Source organism: Neomonachus schauinslandi, chromosome 6 (assembly GCF_002201575.2).
Source record: "Neomonachus schauinslandi chromosome 6, ASM220157v2, whole genome shotgun sequence".
Lineage (NCBI taxonomy): Eukaryota > Metazoa > Chordata > Mammalia > Carnivora > Phocidae > Neomonachus > Neomonachus schauinslandi.
Window position 1 is genome coordinate 80,998,701 of NC_058408.1, and position 17,584 is coordinate 81,016,284.

General features: G+C 39.3%; 2 protein-coding genes across 3 annotated transcripts in view; one reads left to right on the forward strand and one right to left on the reverse strand.

Annotated features, from left to right (window-relative positions):
- The window catches only part of ERO1B (endoplasmic reticulum oxidoreductase 1 beta), a 59,638-nt gene extending 51,894 nt beyond the window's left edge, over positions 1-7,744 (forward strand). For both annotated transcript variants that reach the window (XM_044916461.1, XM_021696089.1), the window contains 2 exons: positions 694-827; positions 5,304-7,744. In XM_044916461.1, coding sequence (XP_044772396.1) covers positions 694-827; positions 5,304-5,364 — 195 coding nt within the window. In that variant the 3' untranslated portion in view covers positions 5,365-7,744. The remainder of the gene's footprint in view (positions 1-693; positions 828-5,303) is intronic.
- A 5,074-nt stretch (positions 7,745-12,818) lies between these two features.
- The window catches only part of GPR137B (G protein-coupled receptor 137B), a 47,518-nt gene continuing 42,752 nt past the window's right edge, over positions 12,819-17,584 (reverse strand). Inside the window, exons 6-7 of the mRNA XM_044916011.1 lie at positions 16,845-16,969; positions 12,819-15,230 (exon numbers count right to left, since the gene is read on the reverse strand). Coding sequence (XP_044771946.1) covers positions 15,119-15,230; positions 16,845-16,969 — 237 coding nt within the window. The 3' untranslated portion in view covers positions 12,819-15,118. The remainder of the gene's footprint in view (positions 15,231-16,844; positions 16,970-17,584) is intronic.

Below are 17,584 nucleotides of genomic sequence, written 5' to 3' on the forward strand. Positions count from 1 at the left end.
GTACAATCAGATTCATTTTTGAAGTTGGTGATTATAAATAGTGTATGAGTATTTTGTAGACCCATATAAAAAAATATGATATAAAAAGAATTAATTATCAAATTTCCATCACTGAATTTGAATTTCAAATGGTCACAAAAAAGGAAAGTTCTGCCAAGGAGGCCCATTTCTCTCTATATATATTCAGTGTAAAAAGGATTGTTTGATGTTTTATCTTATTTTTTTTACAAAGATGTAAGTCAGAAAATCAGGAGACAGAATTATTTTAATGGAGACTACACTGAAATCAGATGTTTCTTTTTCTCTGGTTCTAATAATTGATAAATTTTTAAGTGTAGTTATCACTAATAATTTCTAAGTTTTGAATTGCTAGGGGCTGTCAAAAATGCTTTCAAGGTTACATATTGAACATTGTAATCCTCATGTGATATTTTCTAGGTTAAGAAAGGGCATTTTAGTAATTTATGTCCAACAAATGTTAAACTATTCAGGTTCCTTAACAGTTAAGATAAATTTATCATGCATAATATATCAGGAAGTAGAAACTGTATTTTGCAGTTTGACGTTTTGGTGAAAAGTTCAGTTCATACGAATTTCTTGACTCTCATCACAGTGACTGTGTATTCCTTTCAACCTTTATAGTAATTGTTATTACATTAATTTAATTTTTATGTGTTTCACTATTTTCTCTAGACTCAGGGTCTAGGAACTGCCCTGAAGATATTATTCTCTGAAAAAGAAATCCAAAAGCTTCCAGAGAACAGCCCATCTAAAGGCTTCCAACTCACTCGACAGGAAATAGTTGCTCTTTTAAATGCTTTCGGAAGGTGAGAACACTTTTCACAGTGAAGACTTGCTGGGTTTTGCTGGTTTCAGCAAACTTCAAAGATCGTCTTCTCTGCTAAAGTAGTTTGTTTTGCTTTATTTGTTCGACAAAGAGAAAGAATTATATACTGTCATATCCCTACTCACAGGCCAGGGTCTCAGCAGGTCACAGGAAAATTAATAGTGTCAGATTGCCAGTGTTTCTGTTTGTCTCCTCAGTTTTGTGGGGAAAATATTCTAATATTCAGCCGGCTATAACTTGGTCAAGTACAATAGCAGGAGTAAGGAAAAGAAAGCTTGGTTGAGATGGTGATGAAAGAAAAAGAGATTAAACCTTCTCACTGCTTTTTTTTTTTTTCTTAAATAAAGATTTTCTGTATTTGAGAGAGACAGAGCAGGCGCATGCAGGAGCAGGGGGAGGGGCAGTTGAGGAGGGAGAGAGAGAATCTCAAGCAGATGCCATCCAGCCCAACGCGGGGCTCGATCCCACAACCATGAGATCATCAGGACCTGAGCCGAAACCAAGAGTCAGAAGCTTAACCCACTGAGCCACTCAGGCACCCCTGATTTTTATTTCTTAAGCAGAGGAGGCTTTTCCCCTCCATTCATTCTTACCCCATTTTTCCCCTGCATAGATCTATATAGTTTGCTTTTGGTTTATGCCACAGATGGTTTCAAACAGAATTTGAATTTGCCCAGTGATACATGCGCTACCAGCTAACTGAGGAATACAGAACAGAAGGAAAAGAATCCTAGAAAATAAGAGAAAACTGTGCTGCCCTGGAAAATACAAAGTCAAGGAAGAACTGTTTAAAAAAAAAAGGGGAGGGGGGAGCCAAGTGATACAGAGATTATTTCTTATGTTTTCTTAACATGCATTCTTAAGTTAAAAAGGGGGCAGTTAAGTGAAAAATAAATTGTTCCTTCCCCATCGTAGAAGATTATACCTGTTGTTCCCATGTATTTACAGATGACTGTGTAGGTTGGGATTTCAAGCCTAAGCTAGACATGATGTCCATTACTGATGATGTCCATCAGTAATTAGTACTTCCTGAAGAATTTAGTTCACCCACTTATGAGGCCTGTAAATAAGATAAAACAGAAACTGAATTAAATTTAGAATATTTAAATGTAACTTAAAAATATTTTCAACAATTTATACATTTTAAATCCAAATAAAATTAAATTGAGAAAAAAACAGATGTTAACTTCCTCAAAATGTCTCTGAGTCTCAGAACATCCATAAAGACAACCCTGTTGGCTTCAGTTCTCTATCTAGAGCCTGGTATTTCCTTCTGCTGTTCTGTGAAGACAACTGGGTTCTGAGCCATACTAGTTAATATCATCACCACACAGTTACAGAATTCTTTTTCTTGTGATAAGCTTTAAGGTTTACTTTCTTAGCAACTTCCAAATACATAAGCATTATTTTATTTTTTATTAAGTTTTTTAATTCCAGTGTAGTTAACATACAGTGTAATATTAGATTCAGCTGTACAATATAGTGATTCAGCAGTTCCGTACCACATCCAGTGCTCATCAGGGCAAGTGCCTGCCTTCATTCCCATCACCTGTTTCCTCCTCCCCCCCCCCCCACCTCCCCTCTGGGAACCATCCGTGTGTTCTCTGTAGTTGAGAGTGTTTCTTGGTTGTCTCTTTTTTCAATATATGTCAGTACTCTTACAAGGACATACCACAGTTTACTTAGCCACTCTCCTTTTAATCTTAATTGAGCCCTGCTTTTTAATTTATATGGATTCTGTACATTTACTTTTTCCTTAGAGAATGTTAGTTTTTCTTTTTTGTTATAGTTTTTCTTAATAATTGTTAATGGGATCTTTTCATTTTATCTTCTGATTATCAGTCCATTTAAAGAGAAATGACTCTGGCTGCATTAACACATAAAATCACCGTGTTAGGGCGCCTGGGTGGCTCAGTTGGTTAAGCAACTGCCTTCGGCTCAGGTCATGATCCTGGAGTCCCTGGATCGAGTCCCGCATCGGGCTCCCTGCTCGGCAGGGAGTCTGCTTCTCCCTCTGACCCTCCTCCCTCTCATGCTCTGTCTCTCATTCTCTCTCTCTCAAATAAATAAAATCTTTAAAAAAAAAAAAATGCAAAAAAAAAAAAAAATCACCGTGTTACACCTCGGCGAGTTTGTGCATTCGTTTTTCTGAAGTGAATTCGTTTTCTCTGACGGCCTGTTGAATACAGTTTTACCTCAGAGCCCCGAGCCCCGCATCGTTTGTCACATGGTGCTAGTAGGCAGAGACACATGATGAGCATTATCTGTGGTTCTGGCCACTGAGTCCTGGAAAACGGGGCTTCTTTACCTTGAATACTCTACAAGTGTCTTTGCTACAGGAACAGCCATTTTCTGATAGTTCCAACTTCCGTCTCAGACGGTTTCCTTTCCAGCAAACAGCTAGGGCATTGCTCTCCCTGTTGGGTGTGACAGTGCACCGCAGCGCCCCCCCAGGAGAGACGCGGTAGGTCAGTGCGCGCGCGCTGTGTGCCCCGCCCCTCCCGGGGGGCCGGGACGAGGAAAAGCTCCGCCGGGCAGTCCGCTGTGAGGTCTGGCACGCGTCTCCCCGAGACTGCTCCCCAGGTCCCAGTGGTGCCGGTCAGTGTGTGGTCTCCGGGTAAGAGCGACAAGCCTGTAGTTAATTCGTGTGTCACCTCTGAGTTCTCTGATCCTCTTCCTTTCCTGCCTAAGCCAGACTTCGAGCGTGCTTTTTCTTTTTTTTTTTTTTCAAAGATTTTATTTATTTATTTGAGAGAGAGAATGAGAGACAGCACGAGAGGGAAGAGGGTCAGAGGGAGAAGCAGACCCCCTGCTGAGCAGGGAGCCCGATGTGGGACTCGATCCCGGGACTCCAGGATCATGACCTGAGCGGAAGGCAGTCGCTTAACCAACTGAGCCACCCAGGCGCCCTCGAGCGTGCTTTTTCATTCTGAACACACCTCCTGCTGTTGACTCGGCTCTCTTCTCTTTAGTTTTAGGCCTTGGTCTCTTTACCGTATCTTCATATATACTTGAGGGTTTGTTTTTTTTTTTTTTAAATAGGTACTTTAAGGTACAGCATATGATTTTACACATTTATTTTGTTTAATAATCATATTGTTTTTTTCCTAATAAAAACTGTTTCGATCCTTTAATATTCTGAGGTTTTAAACTAAGAATTCATTTTCTACTAATGCCACAACTTGCAAGAGTAAAAAAATGTTGAGACTCTAGAGAGCATGGACTTTTTGAGAGGTTATATAGTCATGACATAGGATGAACTGATTGGAACCCACCTATTAGCTGTGTGGCCCTGAAAAATTACTTGATTTATTTCACTCTCAGTTTTCCTCAAATTGGAACATCAGGGTTAATTTTATCTACCTTGTAGAATTAATTTTTACAGTGACTGAGAATATGTGTGTGATATGCTCAGGACATTGCCTGGCATACTAAGCTCTCGATATAAGAGAAGTTCTTATTTATTAAGTATTTAGAGTAAAGAAAGAAGCTTAATATTGCAACTACATCATCTTATGTTATAGAAAGACAAACATTAGATTTTTATCATATCAACCCTGAGCTGTATGTAAGGATAACTGAGCTTATAGAATTATTTTTTTATGATTCCCATTCCAGAGTTTTACTTCTGGGCCTGGGCCCAAAACCATGCATGCATTCATGCGCTCATTCAATAAGTACTTATTGAACACCGTAAATAGTGGTAGATGTAGGGCACAGGTATTCAGCAGTAAATAAAATAAACAATCGCTACCCCTGTGGAGCTAACATTACCCCCCATGCAGTCAAAACTCCACATACAACTTTTGATTCCCCAGGAACTTAACTGCTAATAGCCTACTCTTGATCGGAAAAGCCTTACCGGTAACATAAGCAGTCATTTAGCATGTATTTCATATGTTATATATATTGTATACTATATTCATGCAACAAAGTGAGCTGGGGAAAAGAAAGTATTAAGAAAATCATAAGAGAAAATGATTTACAGTACTATCTTTATTGGAAAAAAAAAAATCCGTAAGTGGCCCCATACAGTTCAAACCCGTGGTGTTCAAGGGTCACCTGCAGTGTGTTTGGGGAACAAGGAAGGAGTGGACATTTGGAGAGGAATGTGCAAAATGAATTTATAAGACCAGTTGTAAATGATTAGAGATTCTTTATTGTACTGAGTTATTCATATCACTGTTCCCATCATTAATCTAGAATCTGTTGGTAATAAGTAACTGGTTCCCTTTGCCCCTGCTAACCCAAGAGTAAAGAACTGTAGCTGTGCGTTTTGTCAGTCTTTAATAAGTAATTACAGCAAACTCATTTAAAAATGGAAGTTTCATTGGTCAGTGTTGTTTATATTCTTTTATTTTGGATTTTGCTTTCAAATTATGGCTCATAGAATGGTATCAGTAATTTGAAATATGTGCACATATGAACTGTACTAATATGTTTTTTTCTTCTATAGGCTTTCTACAAGTATAAGAGAGTTACAGAATTTTAAAGTCTTATTACAACACAGTAGGTAATAAAGGCTTTTATATGTCTGATTAGAGACATAATCGGACTGTGGGAAGCGTGTTGGTCTTGGACATTCAGCAGAAGGAGACTAACCTTCAAAGACTTGAAGAAGGAATTCTGAACTCTTAAAGAAAAAATTAAAATGTTCACTTGAATATTTATGATTCTTAATAGATTATCAATTAGATATATTTATAAATGAAGTATATACTTTTAAAACATGTAACTTATACTAATTCTGTGTTTAATTTCATATGTTTCCATCTGTTGAAATAGTCTATTCTGTTTGTTTAGAATTGGTTTTTTCTTATTCTGTTATTCTTTATTTCCAGTTGTCGGACTTAAATGACCATTGTAATAAACACTGTTAGCAGTCTGTTGTGGAAAGGAGAGCTAGAGAACAAATGTTGCTTCGGGCTAGCATCAGTGATAAAAATTTATCAGTGATTTTTCAAACATGTTCTTAGCCTTGCCTGATGTCACCTTCTATAACCTGGAAGCATCCGTGTAATGAATGGCCCTTTCAGTGTATAGTCACAGAAGGGACTGAAGAATCCCCAGGACTTCAACTTCAGTTTCACTGGTTTTTATTTGAGATTTTTAGTTGCTGTTGTTGCTGTTTTGTTTTGGTCTAAAGGCCCTGCTTCAGTAAAAGTGAATGCGTACTGTCCCCTCAGCTAGCTGCCTGGCCAGATTGCCCGTGTGTGTTGTGGGCTGCTCCAGAGGATTCTTTACTTAGAACCTATACTCTGTATCTGTTTTTGATTTTGCATTTCTTTGTCCTTACTCCAATTTTAGAAAATTTTTGTTCACTTTGAGAAAAAAAATTTGCATAAATACTTAAGTTTCACTTTGATAAAATTTGAATGGGATTATATGGATTTATAATGCCACTTTTAAATGATATACACAAAATTTACTCTTTTAAATTAAGCGTTTTTAAAGGATTTTATTTTAGAATACAATCTATGCAATCCTCTTTCAACCTGAATTTCTTCGGGAGGTTAAACAGGTAGATGAATTCAGCCTTGTGAAGCTTCCCCTCTCCCTTTTTCATTTCAGTTCATTGTATATAAATGGTACTTTGTACAGATGGCCTTCATGTCCTAAGCTCATTTTCTAAAGCTGGGATTTAAATATCCTCCAATATTTAAAATATTCTTTTAAAAGCTGTTAGAGATAGAATGTGATTAACTTGGAAGGAGGCATCTGTGTAGAAGTAATGCAGGTACACAACCTAGAGTTTCTCCTTCGACTCTTCAGTCTTTTATGAAGTAAGTGCTCTTAAACCCATACCTTACCTGCCAGAGTCTGAAATGTGTTCATCGACGATTTAGTGGTGTATTTTAAACTGTATTTAGTTGGCTCACCCCTCTTTTAAAACGATTTGGTCATCCCCTGGGAGGGATATGGTTGAAAGGAGAAAGGTCTCACTATTTTCTTACCCAGTTTCAAACTTTATAGACCCAGGGGTTTTTTGTTGTTGATGGTGGTGACTTTTTTTTTTTTTTGGTTAAGTCAAATAAAACAGGCCGGCTTGATTGGAGCCTTCTCCACTTTTTCTTTTCAGTTTTAGGGATGTAAGTATTGTGTGGTAGGAGAGGGGGACCTTAAGGTAAATTTGTCTAAAAAGTGAATAATCTTGTTGGTAAATTAGTAAGAATTATTCTTAGTGTTCAGAGTTTAAGAAAATGTGAAAGTTTTGCACTTTGTCTATTATTACTGTAAGTTTAAGAATCTTTTTGGTAGTGTTACTTCACTGTTCCCTCAGTTAAAAGCTATTATTTAAATTCTGTTTACTGGAGAAAAATCCTTGGTCATTTCCAGTGATTTTTTTTTTTCTTTACTGTGATTTGTTTCAAGCTTAGGAAAATTGTGTATTAGAGTGAGTTCTAGGAAACTAAATGGTTAGTATAAAAAGTTCTTTTCAAAGTTTTAATGAATTTTTGCACCACCAAGAAAATAAACAAATGATTAACTTGATTTTACCACAAATTGGATTGTGGGGGGCAGCCTCCATTTGTGTGTCTGTTATCTCTTAAATGATTGTATAGGTGTAGGAATCTTTGTTTTGTGAGCCTGGTGATACTGTATCTTTGTGATATAACCTCTTTTTCCAAGTCCCAGACCCTTTGTCCTACAGGGACACTAGAGGACCGACTGCCTTGTGAAAACACTTGGCTGGTAATTCCTCTCTCATTTTGTCGTTATCTCATCACCTAATTTAAAAGTCCAGCACTTGATAATATAACTGACAGAAATGATTGTACCAGCTGACGAAGTAATGAAAATGAAGAAAAGAATTCCTTCCTTCAATGGCATGAGTTTATTTTTTTTCCTTAAGTGGCATCGATGTAAGTTAGAAATACTATATATTAAAATTGATAAAATTTGCATGTTTCTCCTGTGTTGATTCTTAGATTATAGAGGATCAGACAGAATAGTAGTAGTTTTCCCAGTTTTGAAATTTAAGTCAAACATCGTAACGTTGTGAATTTACTCGATACCTGTAGTTTGTAGGTCCATGAAACACTGCCATATTCTCCAACTTTACCTAGGTGCCAGTGTAAATAAGAAAGGACAGCTATTTCGATCTTCATCAGCATTGCCTTCAGCTGGAAGTTTGGGAACAGTATACAGTAAACCTCTCAGCAGTTTGCAAAGTGAAGTACCTGCAGAAACCATAGCTATTCACCCAAACACACAGACGGGTTACTTGGTATCATGGAAATTATTTGGTAAAACAAAATAACAATGCACGCACAGGTGGACAGGCATTCCAGTTTAATATCGACAGGTGTGACTTTGATTTTGAACACCATCCCAGATAATTTGTTGTTGTGCCCACCAGACTGTAGCGAATGTGAGTCAAATGAGTGTTTCTGCGGTCTTTCTTGTTTCCCTCCCCCCGCCTTTGAAATGTTTCCCTTCACCAGCTGAGGATTTGATTGTAATTTGCGGCAACCGAAGGAAATACTGAAGGAGTGTGAGCTTGTTTTACGTCGGCCAACGTCGGCAGCCGCTGTAGTACGAGCTCTCCCTGGATTCCTTAATCTTCACGGCAGCACTGGTTGGCAGGTAGAATCAGTAACCCGTTTGATAAATAAGAAAACTGAGGACAAGAGTGGCTAACTCTGTCCTCACAAATTCTAGGCTGTGGGGCTAGTTTAAAATCAGAAAGTCTGACTCCAGATCCTTTGCTCAGCATGTCATGTATCTGTGTTACTACCTAAGTTGGCTCATCACTGTTCAACTAAAAATTGGGGACTTTTAGCATCTTCTGACTTGTACAGAGTCATAAGGCTTTTTAAATCTACTTTATTTTTCAAACAGGTAATACATTCACATGGTTCAAAGACCAAAAAATATGAAAGGCTATACAGTGGAATGTCTTCTTCCTGTCCTCGGCCCCCTGTCCAGACCGCATATCCTCCCCCATCCATCACCCCCATAACCTCTGTTCTGGGTTATGTTTCCATCCATACTTTTTTGGGGGGCACATACAAATACAAATGTAAAGTCTTAATTTTTCCTTTCATTTTTACCCAAAGAGTGGCATCCTATACATACCATTTGCTTTTATTGACTTTATTTTTCTTGGTAGTCTTCCCACCTCCCTAGATAGCTTACTCATTAAAGCTTTTCTTAGTAACTGCTTAGTATTCCATTATATGAATGTACAATTGTTTAATTAACCATCCCCTCTTAATGGCCATTTGGGTTGTTTCCAGACCTTGTGCATGTCATTTCACACGTACATAAATGTGTACTTGTAGAATAAATTCCCCCAAATTCCATTTCACAGACCATGATAGAAGAGTATTTCCCTCTGTAGAGGCAGTTACCTGGTTCACATACAAGACCGTACCTGCTTACCCACCAGCTTACCTACGTAGATGTGGGTTTGACGTTTGCCACTCCGGTAGATAGAAAATTACGTATCGTGTTTTAGTTTCTCACTTGTAGTAAGAAGTTAGATTTCTTACTACAAGTGAGATTGACCCCCTTTAACGTGTTTAAGATCCACTTGTATTTCCTCGTTTTCATACCTGTTGCTCATTTTTCTACTGCATTGTTGATCTTTTATCAGTTTCTAGGAGTGCTTGGTTACAGATATTAATCCTTTGTGATGAGCTCTAAATTTTTTTTTTTTCAATTTGGTGTCTGTCTTTTGACTTGGCTTATGGTGGTTTTGCCATGCAATTTTTTTTTTTTAATTTCTGTTTCTCAGTGGTTTCTGGACTTCGAGTCATAGTTTGAACACCTTCTTCCTTGCACGGCAATAATTCACCTATAGTTCCTTTTAGAGCTTTCATGGTTTTTTAGATCTAAGTTTTGATCCCTTTGGAGTATGTCCTGGTGTAGGGTGTAAGTTATGGATGCGGCCTAATTTCTTCCTAGGTGATCACCCAATTCCAGTACCGCTGACTGAACAGTTGGTCTCCTCCTCCGTAGTCTGAGATGCTACATTTATTATATCCAACGTCACACATGGAGTCAGCTCCTCCGTGTCGGGGTTCTCGTTCTGTTTCATCGGTCTGTTTACTTAATTACTCAGGGTCTGTGTTTAAATATCTGGTGTGTTGGTCCCTTCTTCTCCCCAACCCCCGCCCTTTTTAAAAACAGTTTTCTTTAGCTGTGCTTGTTTATTCCATATGCACTTTAAAAAAAATTCTTTAACATATGTATCGTGCTGAACTCTGCCCAGTTCAGGGTTTTTCTCTTGAGTTGTACTTTTAACCACTTTAATGTGTCCCTATTCTTTTAATTTTAAACTTGATCTGATAAAGATCTACTTTTTACTGCCTGTTGTGTTCATTATTTCAGTATTCTATTGCCAGTGCCCAAACATGGGAGGGCAGAGAGAGACACAGGGCACTTAGTGCCTGTGTGGACAGAATTTCATCTCTCAGTGTTTCCAAGATTGAGTTCTCAAATCATTCCTGGAGACTATCCTTATGTAAAATCCTTATTTCCTTTTTTATTCCATTATGAATTCTCTACCCACAAGTTGGATATCTGAGAAAACAGGGCTAAGCCCTTACGGGAGTATTATACTTGTCAAATCCATACTCAGTGGATGAAAGTGCAAGTGGGAGAGATGACCTTTACAAAAGAAAGACACAGTCTACCACAAGAACAGGATTTGACCATTCACTGTTGTAGATGCTGGGAACATGGCAGTGAACAAAACCCCGATATCCCTGCCGTCAGGCAACTTAGGAATTCTAGAACCTAACTAACTAGGCTGTATCGAGTTTGAAGTGAGAATTCACCCAGGGAAAGAATGGACCAATTGAAGAGGAGTAGCTACCACAGAAACCTGTCTAATGGAGACGATGCTCTCAATGTGAATGAATCTTCGTGTCCGCTTGATGGTGCCATCAAGTTGTCACAGATTAAAATCATCCAGCTAACACCCCTGGGTCAGAGTCTGCATTCTTCAGGCAGCACCTGGATACATTATTTCCCTTTCCCTATGGATTTCCTTCACAGAATATACCTCTAAATGGGTAAGTGTTCTCCCTTGGATAGGTATTAAGTCTACAGACCTAAAGCCTAGGCTCTGGGCTAGTGAATTCAGGAAGGGGACAGTCAAGGATCCTCAGCAACACAAAATGAATGGCCCTAGCAGACCATTTGTTTATCCTAAACATGCCTTTTTAGATCCCAGTTAATGCCTTCAAGGAGCACCATGATTTGGGGACTGCAAAGGGACCGGAGGAACAGTTGTAGATTAGCAAGATTCATGGGAAATTGAGGTTCAGAGAAAGGGAAGGATTTTGAGGCTCATATGGACTAAAGAGAAAGAGGTCACAAACCTAGGCGGGGGAGCCATGTGATCTCCTGTTCTGACTACACTGAAGTTCAGAGGCAGGAAATATGTTCTGGAGATAGATAGAGTCTAATGTTCTAAGTAGTAGTAGTAGTACATTGCAAAAGGGAAGACCAGCTTGGAGGCTATAGTCGAATTAATCTCGGCAAGGTATAACCAGTTTCTGGGAAAGTAGAAGATGGGTTTCAGTCCCAGGTCAGGGAATAGATGAAAGAAATCCAGCTTTGGAGGAACCAGGCAGATAGCATTAGGAGCTACTGAATCACTGGATTTGAATCTGAGGACTTTGATCCCCTACTTGATGACCCGGGCAGAACTCCACACTGAAGAAACCTACCTCAGTGCCCAGGCCCAGAGAGCTGCACGACGGGTACGGGGAAGCCGCACAGATATCTAGGTTGGGGGCACGGGGACATCTTTAGCGTATTTCCAGGTATTTTGACCCATTGGTGCAAGGGCTTTCCATATATCCCTACTAAGGGCCTAGAGTAGGGTTAACAGAAGGATGTGGCTGAGTTTACAGACTGGACCCATGGACTGGCAAACACCTAGGTGTCCCAGTGTCTAGCGTGTAACAGGCAGTCAGTAGACACTGAACTCCACTCCATGTCTTTTTAAATGTTTCCTCACTTTGATTACTTTGTAGTTTTTGATGAGAACTCCACTTTTTAGCCTGATCCTCTCCAGCAGCTCCTCTGGACCATGAGAAGTCTTAAATATTAATAAGCATTATGCACAGTTAGGACTTTTTTTAAATAAAATTCTCCCCTAGGACAAAAAATGGAAAGGCATGTTAGATATGTCTTTGATCAGACTTACACTTGTATAGATTTTATACAGTACTCTAAAGTGAATTTTTTTTTAACAAAGTTTCTTCAGTTGGAAATCTTAAAAAAGCCTCAAATATTTAGACCCATCTAATTCTAATGTAAGTTTACTTTTATTAAGAAAGGATTCTAAAAAAATAAAAATTCTAGTAATATCTACTATGTAAATATAAATGAGAACCTTTTTCTCTCAGCACTTTTCATGCTCTGGGATTTACTAATGCTTATTCCTTTCCTCTTAATAGGAATTAAGTGTTCAAGGAATTAACAGAGTTCTATTGGATTTTGGGAAGAGAGGCTAGTTGGGGATGCACTAGCCAGCCTGCCTGATTTACACCGCTGAACATGGTAACCAGCACAGTTTTAACAACACGCCCCATACATCCAAGAAAGAACTGGCATAACTATGATTGATGTGTAGAGTATAAGAGTCAAAAAACTCCTAACAGTCCACAGCTCCATGTGTAACATACTCGGGATGTTGTAATCAGGGGCTCAGTTAAGTGGGTTAATTGTAGAAAGAAGAACGAGCCAGGGCAAGATACCTACACCAATCAGTTGACATTTTTAGACAATCACCTGCAGAAGGAGACACCTCTTATGCCTATTTCCAGTAGGTGCCCAGAAACACTCACATGCAGCCTTTAGTGTTGAATCAGACTTAGTACAAAATTTTCAGTGACACTGCCTCTTCCCCATACATTTTTAACTTTCAAATGACCAGGGTTTTAATTTCATCATGTTGCCTTAAAAAGACATTTAGGTATTTTACAACCGGTAATCCCCATTCCTTGCCTTCTTTGAGCCTTTAATATTTCACAGGAGGAGGAGTTTTGTTAGTGTACCTCCTTAACAGCACAACACAACTAGGAAATTAAAGAAATTTTAATGTCCCTTTTCATACCTACCATACCTATAATGTTTCCCAGGGTATACATGGTCATTTACTTTGAGAGAAAGACAGTTTAATACAATCCTATTTTTTATATTCTAGATGTGTTTACAATACGTGTGCTTTAGCAATACTTTTTTAAAAAGGGAAGAAGAGAAAAATAGGCTCTTAGAACATTTTTATCCTTTCCAATAAAAAAATAGTTCAAACAGCAGCTTTATCATAAAAATAGATTATGGCTTTTATCACTTAATGCTGGTTATTTCAATTTTCCTGTCAGTAATAGCAGGACAATAATGTGTTGATACAGCATGAATATAATAATTGGATGATTTTAGTGATTTTTTTTATTACTGTATTTTTAAAAATATACTTACCCTTGAATGACCTAATTGAAGTACTTTCTGAAAGCATGATTTAAAGTTTTAAGTGTATGCTGGGTCTGCCTTTAAATTCTCCCAAGAGAATTAGTAACGAAGACAGCATGACAAGTAGGGTGTTCTTAAAGCTTTGTAGAATAATAATTTATAACATTTTAAGGCAACCCAAATAATCAGTGCAAATTTTGCTTCAGTCTAGAATTCTCCCTGACAGGGACCCCAATTCTTCCATATGCTGAAAGGCAAGAACACTGTTTTGTTATGTGTGATTATGTAGGATAAAGGCGTTCCATACAAATGAAAAACCCAATCACAAGCCATTTAAAACTTGAGATGGCAATTTTAATTACCATCAAGAGAAGTAGACTTGATCTCTGTGAAATCAGTGCCCAGAGAGAAATCCTTTCTGAAGACCAAAATGGGAAATAAGAGACCTTTTGGAAATGGGTTTCGTCATGAAGGCAGAACTTCTTAACATAACTTTCTCTTCATCTGCTGCTCCTCCTCCCATCCCGAGAGGTGAGATTCTCTAGGCGGAGCAGATACTGTCTCTCTGGAGACAGTCCTTCCTCCAGTACCTTCTCTCGGTTTTACAGAAAATCAGAGCATTTAACCTCCCTGACAGAGTTTCCTGTCGTAGGCAGTGTTACCTGTATAGATCTTGGAGGTTTTAGAATCGCACCTGTGGCTGGAGAACCAGCTGATTTCACTGAAGTGAAAGACGACTGAGAAGCAGTTTTCTGGAACATGCCTCTTTGCATGGCTAAGGGACAGGAGTCGAGCTCCCGGATACTTAAAGCTGCCGCTTCCAATAGCCTGCCTTCAGAGCTATTTAGAAATACCAGGCATTATTTTAAATAGGATGAGAAATGACAGGAAAACTGTGAGGATTCCATACAGTCTTCTGGATCCAGGGCATTTATTATTCATCCCCTTTTGAGAACCTCTCCTCTGTTCCTTGAATGTAATGAATGGTCCATGATTTGGGAAAGGTGCCATCTTGGGAAGTACTGAGGTAACAGATACTAGATTTCACTGGGCTGAAAAACTATGCAAAGTTTCTGAATATAGCAGAGGAGGCTTAGCAGTGTAGGTCAGCTCTATCCGTGTTTTTAACATATCCACTTATCACTGAAGTGTATACGTTAATGCCCTGCTGAAAATCAGAGTAGCACATTTTTGGTGAAATTTAGGAGATTCTTTGAGCTAACAACTGTCTGGACCTTAAAGAACGCGAAGGAAGGAACCAATTACCTGGTACATAGTCTGCTGATTCTCTGCTACATTATAACTTTTAACACTGGAGTTGTAATGGGCTTTCTAGATGTCAGTTGTATTTGGAGTCTTCCAGGTGTGAAGCTCAGCATCTGCACGATCTGAAGAGGTAAGGATCTGAAGAATACTTAAGTCCAAAAGCCTTAAACAACCGTCAGACCGTGTACTGTATACTTTTAAAGTGAATTATGCATAAAAGTCCGTGCAAACTACAAACATATTGCAATAACATTCTCAAAAAATCCTAGTATATATTTTAGCATTATTATTTAAGTTATATAAAATACATCTTTATAAAAGTACAGAATTCTTTTTAACGTTTAAATTATACCCACTGAAATGGGCAGCCAGGCTCACTTTTTAGTACTAAAATAAGGTTTTCTCAATCTAAATTATTGCTTAGTCCTATGGAGCCATTAGAAACCTGTAACAAATAAAAATCAATCAAGTCCTATTTCTTAAGGAAAAGTGCCTTAAAAATTCAGCTGTCATTAAGTTAGTTTCTTTGAAGCTCTTCACTTGAGGAATCTTCCATAGAGCCGCTGACTGATGCTACCCATGGCTTGGTTTGTCAGGATCCAAAACGGAGTCTGGTTGGAAAGTTCCCACTGGTGCCAGGAAGCTGTTAGTCTGTTGTCCCCAATCATAGTAGTCTGGAGTAAAACTTAAAAAGAAAAAGATAGATAGTATAATGTTTCAAGTCACCAAACTTTCTATTGATGACGTATCTATTTTAGATGGATAAAACTGGGATTTTGTATAAACTGTAGACAATCCCAGTTTTTAAAGTGGCTTCTTGAAGCCCACGTGCAGTGGCTACAAGTTCACGCACAAAGATTACTGAACTCGGGGGGCCTAGGTGGCTTGGTCGGTTAAGCATCCAACTCTTGATTTCGGCTCAAGTCCTGAGCTCAGGGTCGTGAGATAAAGCCTTGCGCTGGGCTCTGCGTGTGGAGCCTGCTTAAGATTCTCCCTCCCTGTCCCTCTCCTCGCCCCCACTCACGCTTGCTCGCTCTACAAAACACACAAAACAAACCTGAACTCCACAGAGCCCAGAAGCATAGTATTACTAGAACCATAAGCCAATCACTATGTGTAACAAAATATTTTGCCAACAAATTGTATCTGGTACATCTGGACAAATAACTTCTGTGCATCCACTTTATCATCCATATCGTCAGTAGTATCAGTGACTGCCTGCTTCGGCTTCTGTGAGTTAACACCTATAAAGTGCTTAGAACAGTAGCTTAATATACAGTAAGCACTCCCTAATGTACATTTTATTATTCTCCTCCTGTGTGTAGTGGAAAAGGGATCTTCTTCCACCTAGGGGGTGAGGGAGCTCAGCAGCATGCTGCCTTTGGCAGGTGAGGGGCCAGGGCTGCTCCCGCGGGCTCTGGAGGGATGTGCAGTGGGGGCACTGGGTAAGCGAGCAGTGGTGGGGGTGACGCTCAGAACAACTCTGGACCTCGGGAAGTCCGTGTTTACTGGCTCGCTTCCAGACTTCTGTGTTCCTCACATCTGCTGGCGTGGTCTGTGGAGTGCTGCATCTTCTCTTCCTTATTCTATCTGGTGCCCTGCTCCCTCGTGCACCAAGAAAGCAGTATATCCTCCCAGCTTCTCCTCCCTTCTCCTGTCCCCAAACAAGGGCTCTTTTCGGAGCTCTTTTAAAATTTTCCAAGGACATTTACTGTTCATAATAAAGAGTAGAAAAGCTAGGCTGTCTTCTCTTTTATCATTCCATCTGGGATGGGACTGGGGGGGTAGTTTATATTAAAATGTTAATGATTGCCTTTAAATGTACAAAGGATTACCAACAATAAGCTTTCACTTCCAAGAAACACAGCCCCGCCCGCACCAGGTCCTGGGAGCACAAGCACGGAGTGGAGGGGGGCTCAGTAAGCCCTAGGGCGGCCTTGTTGCTTCTCTCCCCCCTGCTGGCCCTGAGGGCCCAGATTCACCGGCAGGAAGAGGGGACATGATGATCACTGGGCCATGGAGGATGGCTGAAGCATCACAGGAGAGGGAAGGGAACCCCCGGAGCTCCCACCCCTCCTGTCTGCCACACCGGTAAGGAAGCAGAATCCTGGGCGTGGGGCTCTACTCTGGTGGCACTTTGTCTCTCATCATCAGGGGCTTCTCCTCCGTTTCCTATGTGCCTCACACTCTGTCCGACTCCAGGGTTTTTATGGAAGCATTTTCTCTTGGATTGAATCGATTTCACTGGTGCAGTCCTCAGCCTCCTAACAGTGCCTTCTACCATGAACTAGGGTCTTACCTTCCCTGAAGTCCCTGAGGGGCAATGTTCCAGGCAAGGTCATCATCACTATCATATCTTCGAGGGTTGTCAAAGAAGTAAGATCTGGGACTGAATCCATGGCTGGGGACCATTCCAGGGCTGGTCTACAAAGACAGTTAATTGTTCAGTATACTCTAGACAAAGATAAACAAGATCTCTCTTGTTGGAGACTGAAGATGCTATACTCATCTGAAAGGAGGATGTACCTGTTCAACTACAGTGTTCATTTTAGTTGCTTTTATATTTAACTTTTTCTCAGTATGGACAAAATCTTTCAGAGTTCTCTTTGCAGCAATGAATTTATCTTGTTTTAATCCCTTACTAAAACACTAGACAGTGCCCAAATTAACCAAATTAGACATAAAGCTGTATAGTAATGTGGATATTTACAAGCTACAATAATCATGATAATCAAATAATTTTGAGAGGGTTTGTATCCAGTTTCCATATCCTGCTTCTATAATAATTTCCTCCTGTTTCTGTCCTAAAGCAGAGTTCACCATTCAAAAAATTTCAAATGACTTGTTTCAAAAGTAAGCAGAAGATCAGAACTGTATTATATGGCAAACCAAAACTGGCGTAAGATCCAGAATTTATTTGACATCCTTGTACCTATCATCAGTGGTCTATTTTAAAGTTAAACAAGAGTAGGAAACACAGTTGCCTGCCATCTCATGAGTATTTATATGTAAATTCCTCCTTTTCTAGGACTAATCTAG